The sequence below is a fragment of the Danio aesculapii genome, chromosome 9 (genome assembly GCF_903798145.1).
Source record: "Danio aesculapii chromosome 9, fDanAes4.1, whole genome shotgun sequence".
Taxonomy (NCBI): Eukaryota; Metazoa; Chordata; class Actinopteri; order Cypriniformes; family Danionidae; genus Danio; species Danio aesculapii.
In genome coordinates this window covers 54,993,901-55,003,568 of record NC_079443.1, presented here as the reverse complement: position 1 = coordinate 55,003,568, position 9,668 = coordinate 54,993,901, and the positions used below count along the sequence as shown (strand labels likewise).

Sequence of the window (9,668 nt, the reverse complement as noted above, 5' to 3'; positions counted from 1 at the left end):
GTTTTGTCAATTGTATAGCTTTAATAATAATAATAATAATGGATATAACAAATTATAATATTATAGTATAGACATTTTTACTAGGCTACTTTAATATTAATCCCTAACTGAAAAACGAATGTGAAAATGACTGGCAGCTGTGCTAAAATTAATATAATGGCAAATTTCTTCTGCGTTTTTTCCTTTTATAGCTCAATAGTTTTATTCAAAGAATATAGTTCTCTCTTCAACTTTCAGGTTTGAGGTGGGGGAAGAAATGGCAGAGGCAATTCAAATGTACCATCTCTAAATTAAAAAAGGCCACTTACGCGGCATCTGTGTGTAAAGATTATTACCTTATTTTTATTTTATTCTTATTATTTATTTATTCATTCATTCATTCGTCATTCATTTTCTTTTTGGCTTAGTCCCTTTATTAGTCTGTAATTGCCACAGCAGAATGAACCGTCAACTTATCCAGCATATGTTTTACGCAGAGGATGCCAGGAGGGCCAGCTGGGGCTTCGGGACGGAGTGAAAGGAGAGGCAGGACTTTGCCCCGAGTCTGGGAAAGATGGCTTGCCGTCATTACACTAGTTTTCCGATGGCACACGAGTTACATGCGCCAAACACATGAACAAATAAATTAATAAATAAGGGAAAGAAAACATCTAGCCTTATAGGCTGAGTTCTTTTTGATTATAATCGCCGTTAAGTTTCCATTTTAAATGTAAGGCTGTTGCAAAAATAATAAAATTGCTTAAAATAATACAATTTTAATTTATAAGTGACTTTGCTGCGTCCCCCTTGATGTTTCAATAACGCATAATAATCTATACACCATATTAAAGACACTTAAATAGACATGATTTCGGCCTCACTGATGCCCATTAACTCCTGACAGACAAGCTTTTGGTTATGAGAAGGGGGAAGGGGTCTCCACTATTAAGTGTTTTTCACAAACATGAATACACAAAATCCAAAACTCCTATAGGACGGATGGCGTAACAAAACCTATGCGTTTAAAAACGAAACCGCATTAAATATGGGGCCTTATGAAAATAAATGTTTTTATCTTTTGAACGGTGACGGCATAATATCATGGAATTACTTTCAATAGCAAAATAAAAAACATCTCAAGGAAGAACGGACAAAAGAAAGTTTCACTTCTATCACTCTTTAAAAGTTTTGGTTTGGTTCATTGTAAATGCTCAGTCTCGTTATGAACTGATCTTCATTTCTCTGTGTTGGTGGAATAAAGCAGGCGAGTCAGCCACACCAATTTATAAGCAGACAGAGCAGGATTCTCATGATGACCACCAGCGCAATTCCGCTCTTTGTTATGAGCCGTAGTTTCAGTGTAAACTTAGTAAAGGTGAGTTTCTTTGGCGATGATGTGTACAGTGTTAGATTTTATATTTAGCGGACATTTGCGCTGAACACGCGGTGAATGCAACGCATCAAGATTCGGGCACCTTCTCCGAAAACACTCGATTGATCTCAGCTGGTGGATCAACATTTACCTCATGTTATGATCGCTGTCATCTGCGCCATTATTATTATTATAACTTTAGGGGAGGTTTGCAAACCTGTGCACTTTTCACTCTTCAGCCGTTTGTATTTCCTGCAGTAACAAAGCTCCCTGTTCATTATATTCAGACACACAAATGCTCCCAAATATATTATGAGGGCGCATAGATTAAATTTCGGGCGCTCATGCGACCAAAATGGTTGCAATTTCGAGCCCTGTAGTATAAGGACATGTATTCAGACCACAACTGAACGTTTGAAGAAAATTGAATGCCTTATTATTTAGAATTAGCTATTATTGATGTATATGCAGCCGTTCAAGGCGCATAATTGTTTTATTACGGTACTGACGGTATTAGAAAATCCATGTCGTGGCGCAATGTCACACTGGTGATGACTATGACACCGGTGTACCGCCCACCCCTACTACCTGTTATTTAAAATATCTATATTACGCTCCAAGCATTCGCCAAAAAGAAAATATTTCTAAGTAAAAACACAAAACATAGCTGAATAGAGTGTTGCCTGCTTTAGAGGATGGGTTAGTAATTATATTATAACTGGTTATGTTCAGGTCAATGAAATAATACCTTTAATAAATAAAATATGTTCGTAAGAACGTGGTGGGCCAGTGATTCCGTAGCTGTCATCAGTGGTTTAATGAGCTCAGGAGAATTCTGCTTTGCATTTTTCTATGCATTACTAACATCACTGAACCAGACATTTGTTTTATAAGTTAACCAAATATTCGCAGAGATTCAGCAGTTTTTTTTTTCTGACGCGTTTGCCAGTCATGCCAGTCAGTGAAAAAAAAGTAACCGTGGCCCTGTTTGCAGGTATTAATATTCGTTTTTTTCGTCAATCTGATGCAATTTTTATTATTTATACAGGACGTTAAAATGCAATTAAAAGTTTCAAATCAATTAAACTCAATTTATAAAAAGGCTAGCCTATTTTATGCATTAAATATAACTAATTTCCTTTATTTCTGATTAGACCATGCATTTTAGACTATTTTACAATTGTAATATGTGCATATGCTTTTTTTTTTAAATAACATTCGTTTAACAAATATTTTAGCACATCGAAAGTAATTAAGTGACCTGTTTTTTTTTTTTATTAAAACCTTTATGCAAAAGGATCAGAGGATAAATTATCGTAGGATAAACGTATCTTATGGAAAAACACCAATTGACGGGCTCTGCTTTCGGTTTTAAAAGAATCAAGCAGCTTTAAAAAATATAATTTGCTGAAGAGAAATGACAGGAAAAAAAGAAAGAAAAAGATAAAATATATAGGGACTGTTAAAAGAACATTTTTCTTTAATATATTCTTTCGACTCCGAAACATCAGCTTAGAAAGATTATGATGAATGACGGAGTTTCTCTATTGCCTGCTTCAGCAGTTGTCCCGGTCCCGCTGGTTATGAACGAGGAGGCGGAGAGAATGCGCTGTTTAGTTTCGGCTTGATATATTTAAATAAAAACTAACACCGAACTGCTTTTAACGCTCAAAAAGTTAAACTAAAATGCACAATTCTTGTTGGTTGCACCCGCGGGATGCACAATGAACCAAACGCGGCATTATTTTAATTCTATATTCGTGAAGAATGAGCCATGAGATTGAGATTTTTGAAGGTGCTCTCTAGCGGCGAAGTTCCTGGCAGAGTAGCGAGTGAAAAAATGTGCATAAAGAAATTGGACAAGAGGAATAACATTTTAAATTATATAACAAGCATCGTATTCTTTCTAATCCTCGCCCAGTTTTAATACAAGTTGTGTTTTTTTAATATTTGTGGCTGGCAAGTTTATTAAGAATATATTTATAATTATATATAATTAAATAAATACATAATTATATATATATATATATATATATATATATATATATATATATATATATATAGAGAGAGAGAGAGAGAGAGAGAGAGAGAGGAGAGAGAGAGAGAGAGAGAGAGAGAGAGAGAGAGAGAGCTGCTGTAAAGGCTATTTCTTTCCGTTCGCATCCCGTCCCTTTGCGCCCCCTGGCGGCTTTTTCACAAACTGCGGTCTTACACTAAAAACAGAGCAGCATTTATTTCAAACGGCGGCGGTATAAGCCACGGCGGTAATAGCCACTTTGAACTCTCACCTACTGTAAATATACATCTAAATACAGCTCAAAAGGTGTCAAATGACTGCAGATTTTCTAAATGGTTTATAAAAAGTTTATACCGAGTGAGTTTTGTTTTAGACACAATATTGTGTGATTTTTCCAATAAACATAGTTCAGACAAAGCCAGAGCAGAACATTTGAAACACTGTGAATGAATCTCTTTTTGAACGAATCTTATGAGTCATTTATAAAGACAGTCAACTGCTGTGTTCCTATTTGAATCAGTTGTTTTAAAGGAATCGTTTGAGTGAATGATTCAGTAAATCACTCATTGAGACTGTGACTTTAATGTTTTTAATCGATTACAGGCCTAAACCTAAATATACATCTAAATACTGCACAAAAGGTGTCAAATGAATGCAGATTTTCTAAATGGTTTATAAAAAGGGTCAGACTACACCTAGTGTTTCATTAGTTTTCATCAGGCAAGTCATTGTATAACAGTGGTTTATTCTGGAGACAATCCAACACTAATATTGCTGAAGGGGGCTAATAATATTGACCTTAAAATGGCTTTAAAACTATTAAGAACTGCTTTTATTCTAGCTGAAATAAAACAAATAAGACTTTCTCCAGAAGAACAAATATTAGAGGAAATACTGTGAGAAATTCCTGAATCTGTTCAACATCATCTGGGAAATATTTGAAGAAGAAGAATCCTTCACAGGAGTGCGTATAACTCTGACTTCAGCTGTAAATCTTTGTCAGATTCACCCCCTGGTTTTGTAATGTAATAATTCTAGTGTGTTTTTCTCAGGACTCTTCAGTGTGTTCTCCAGCAAACGGTGGATCTGCGGTTCCTCCACGCGTCTCCACTGCTGCTGGAGAGCTGCTCGCCGCTGCTAAAGTCCAGCTGCCGCTCAACATGTGAGTCTGCCAGAGTTACACAGAGACCACATGCACGCACACACACACACACACACACACACACACACACACACACACACACACACACACAAACACTCAGGTACTATCTTGCACATTCATTCACTCGCGCACTGTAGATTTTTCCACACACACCTTAACATTTTTACGCTCAAAACACACACAATCAATGCCTCAAGCTGCTGATTCTAGATCAGCTCGACTCTGAGCGGATGCTGTTTGATTCTCTCAGTCTGTCAGATACCATTACAGCCACACACGCACACACACACACACACACACACACACACACTTGCGTGTCCTCAACAGAGCTGCTCTGACACACACTCTACAGATGAGCAAAGGTTTTGTCTCCTCTGTTGTGTATTTTATTTTCATGCTGACACCATATCTACAGCTGACACACACACACACACAAACACACACACACACACATGCACACTATACACACACACACGCACACACACAGACAAACACACTAAAAAGCACTCAAATGCTTTCATGGGGCGATGCGGTGGCGCAGTGGGCAGCACAATCGCCTCACAGCAAGAAGGTTGCTGGTTCGAGTCCCGGCTGGGTCAGTTAGTGTTTCTGTGTGGAGTTTGCATGTTCTCCCCGTGTTGGTGTGGGTTTCCTCCAGGTGCTCCGGTTTCCCTCACAGTCCAAACACATGCGCTATAGGGGAATGCTAATTGTCTGTAATGTATTAGTGTAAGTGTGTATGGGTGTTTCCCAGTGATGGGTTGCAGCTGGAAGGGCATCCGCTGCGTAAAACATATGCTGTAATAGTTGGCGGTTCATTCCGCTGTGGCGACTCCTGATGAATAAAGGGACTAAGCCGAAAAGAAAATGAATGAATGAATGAATGAATGAAACACACACACACTCGGGTGTCCTCAGGCTGACAGACACCAGCTCAGAGCTGCTCTGACACACACTCTACAGATGAGGAAAAGTTTTGTCGTCTCTGTTGTTGTGTGTTGTTTTCCACCATATCTGCAGCTGACAGAATACAGCGAGATGTGCAGTCTCTGTGCCATATGAGGAGATATAAACCGTATGGACAAAATGAAAACTCATATTGCAGTTGATATTACTCTCTATAATGTATTTTGTGGTGTTAAAATACATTGTGTATGGTAATACTTTATCATTTATTAAATAAGAGCGCAATATTACACACCAGACAGAAACATGAGTAACAGCACCTTCAGAAAGCTGCAATCTCTCTTTACTATATTCACGTTCTTATACATATTTACATTCTGCTATTCAGGTTAGGGATATTGTGTTTTAATGTTAAACTTTAGTTTTTGAAGTGTGTTTTATATGTTAGTAATGTTTATCTTGGACATTTAATCAAACATTTGCCCTGAAGTTCTACATAAAGTGAGAAATGTGCCCACATAAGAATGAAAACATTTCTGAGTGAATACTTCCCAATGTACAACAGAAATAATCTTTTGCATGTGGTCATTCATTCATTCATTCATTCATTCATTTTCTTTTCGGCTTGATCCCTTTATTAATCTGGGGTCAACACAGCGGAATGAACCGCCAACTTATCCATCACATGTTTTACACAGCGGATGCCCTTCTAGCTGCAACTCATCTCTGGGAAACACTCATACACACTCATTCACACACATACTCAATGGACAATTTAGCTAACCCAATTCCCCTATAGCGCATGTGTTTGGACTGTGGGGGAAACCGAAGCACCTGGAGGAAACCCTCGCGAACGCAGGGAGAACATGCAAACTCCACACAGAAACACCAAGCCCAACCGAGGCTCGAACCTGTGAGGCAACAGCACTGCCTACTGCCACTGCGTCGCCCTGCATGTGGTCAGTATGCATAAAAAGTATTCATCGGTTGAGTTTACAGAGATTAATTTACATGTTCACAGCAGTTTTATATCTCCTTAAGGTGAATTTCGTCTCTGTTTTGGTGCTTATAGATATCCTAAAAACTCACAACACTGATCAGGGGCACCGCTAGGTTTGGATGATTCTAAGGGCACAAGCAGTTTTGGGGGCCACCCAAGAGCCCAAACAAACCCCCCCTCCATTCTTTACTTTCATCCGCGACAAGCCCTCTCAACTGAGAAGAATCTAAGAGCCCAAGCTGTTTTGGGGGCCCCAGAATCCCTCTCTTCACACTCTTTATCCCTAACGCGCCCCTGACACTGATACATCTAAAACATTCATTCATTCATTTATTTTCTTTTCAGCTTAGTCCCTTTATTAATCTGGGGTCGCCACAGCGGAATGAACCGCCAATTTATCCAGCATATGTTTTTTACGCAGCGGATGCCCTTCCCATCACTGGGAAACACCCATACACACTCATTCACACTCATACACCACGGCCAATTTAGCTTATTCAATTCCCCTATAGCGCATGTCATTAGACTGTGCGGATCTCCCAGAGGAAACCCACGCCAACACCGGAAGAACATGCAAACTCCACACAGAAATGCCAACTGACCCAGCCAGGACTCAAACTGTTGACCTTCTTGGTGTGAGGCGATTGTGCTACCCACTGCGCCACCATGAGGCCCACATCTAAAACACTTTAACTTAATTTCCCGGGAGCTGTAAGAACAAGCTCATGTGCGTACGGGTGTTGTGAATCAGGTGGAAAATTTCATGAGAAGTTCAGATGAATATGAATATGAATAACGAGCATGATTATTAGTGAATGAGGTTTTATTTCAGGCACTTTCTCCAGAACACAAAATTTCATTTCATTTTCGTCCTCTTTTCCGGGGCTGGGTCACGGGGGCAGCACTCTTAGGAAAGAACCCCAGACTCTCCCCAGACACTTCCTCTAGCTCCTCCGGGGGGATCCTGAGGCATTCCCAGGCCAGCAGAGAGACATAGTCCCCTTAGCGTGTCCTGGGTCTTCCTGGAGACCCTGGAGCCACGAGCCAGAACAAAAAATATTATAGCAAATACTGTGTAAATGTCCTTGCTCTGTTAACTGTTAGACCTTTAATAGACAATAATCTTGAGGTGTGTGTGTTTTTGTGCAGTTATCTGGCGCTGTACGCGTATAAGCCGCAGAAAGCGGATGAGCTGGAGCTGCGTAAGGGCGAGATGTACCGCGTGATGGAGAAATGTCAGGACGGGTGGTTTAAAGGGACATCGCTGCGCTCTGGAGCCTCAGGAGTCTTTCCTGGAAACTACGTCACTCCCGTCTCCAGGTGCGCCTCACATTCACTACTTGGCCTGTCATAATAATCAATATATCGACTTATCGTGCAATACAAGCGGGTGACCTCATCATTTTTGCCATTGCAATATATATTTACACATTTACAAATAACGTTTGAGCCAGTTTACAGTGACGTTTACATTGTCAACGTTTATAATTAGGCATTTAATCGTATATATAATCTGTTATTTACCTTTTTAACCTTAAGAATGATACGTATTTTAAAGTGTTTATGGCTATTTACATGCTGTTATATAATCAGTGGCATAACATGATCTCAAAATGACAGTAATATGGCTTATCGCAACCATTTCTGTGACAGTATACTGTATATTGCACAACAAATATTCCTTATCATTAATTTTTTTTACAGCACAGTTAAGTAATATGCAAATGTATATATAATTTATGCGTTACAGTTTGTAAATTAATATTTCCCTTTAGTAGATATATTATATCAGAATTATTTTGTTTACCAAACAAGTGGATCTAGTTGGATTTGCATTAAAAACCTTAAATAAGTTTAAAGTTCTTATTTTTTTAAAGAGTATTATTATTTTTTTGTACAAAATTCTGCACAGAAATGGCAGAAAAATCAGTGCAGAGTTTCCCCATAACAGAGTGAAAGCTTATTGTGTGCATGTGCATGTGAAGCCTGTGACTGTGTGAGCATTACAGGAGAGTTTAAAGCGTAATGAAGAGTTGACCATTTCAAACTTTAATATAGATTACATTTATTATACAGTGAAAACAGTATTGTTTTCCATTTAATTATTACATTTCTGTTCCTAAATACTGTTAGACTCTCCAGATTACAGACTTATCTTTGCTCTAATGTATTTATCTATGCTTGATTTTGTTTATTATATTTTATGCATGATTCACTCACTCACAGAATTATCCTAATCAATGCAAATTAATAAATCACTTCTGAATAAAGCTATTTAAGCCATCTGGTGAAGTTTAATTAATATTAAACTGATCATATTAAATTAATAACTATCCCTTTAACAGACTCCTTTTCAGGGCTCTTCTTTGCTTGCATTTACTAAATGCACGGTGAAAAAGGGCGCCATCTGCTGTCCAAAGCTAAGCTTTATTATTTATTTATTTATTGGTTTATTTGGCAGAGACCGTGTGCATTAATATTATTCCTGCAAATGCACCCAAAGACAACAGAAAGAAATATGGTGAAATTGTCTCCCTAAAAACAATACAATGAGCAAAGCAGTTGTAAGGCATGGGCCGGTGTAAGATTCTGAGGGTATGATAACTTCAGATAAAAATGTCACGGTTTTAAGGTTTCGCGGCATCACGTGATCACTGCTCTAAAATGAGTTATTTTTTACATGTCTGGGTAAAAAAACAAGAAGTTTTCCCCTTTTGAACACAATATATTTTATTTGGAGAAACATTTAATATATTTTGGAGCAGTAAACTTGTCAGGCTAAATACTTCCAGTGAATCATTGACTTCAGCTGTCTTCATTAGTTAAAAACACTGATTTCTTTACCATTTAAAACAGCATTGCATATCTTTTCTGCTGGAGATACTGCTGGCCTAAAAACTAAAAAAAGAAAAAGTAAAAGTAAATAAAAGGTTGTACTCATAGCCTAAAGCCTAAAACGCCACAATTAGGCTCACAGTCTAAAAGGGTCCGTTTCAGAGAGTTATAAAACATCATCTGTGTGCTATTTTGAGAAACTTCACACACACTCTAGAGACGCTCTTATTTTACATCTTGTATAAAGTGGCAGAATAGGTCTGCTTTAATGGTTTGTTGAGCAGCGTCTGTTTGGTTGTGTGCATTATGAATATGTGGGTGTGTGTGATGAATGGCTGTTGTCTGTGTGGATAAAAGCGTGTGAGATGCAGCGCTGCAGTTTCCTTCATGATCTCGG

The 9,668-nt window shown here is 38.3% G+C and overlaps 1 protein-coding gene across 1 annotated transcript in view; it reads left to right on the top strand.

Annotated features, from left to right (window-relative positions):
* LOC130235430 (E3 ubiquitin-protein ligase SH3RF3-like) overlaps nucleotides 1-9,668 on the top strand; it is a 139,305-nt gene that overhangs the window by 111,160 nt on the left and 18,477 nt on the right. The window contains exons 5-6 of the mRNA XM_056466014.1: nucleotides 4,421-4,530; nucleotides 7,586-7,756. Coding sequence (XP_056321989.1) covers nucleotides 4,421-4,530; nucleotides 7,586-7,756 — 281 coding nt within the window. The remainder of the gene's footprint in view (nucleotides 1-4,420; nucleotides 4,531-7,585; nucleotides 7,757-9,668) is intronic.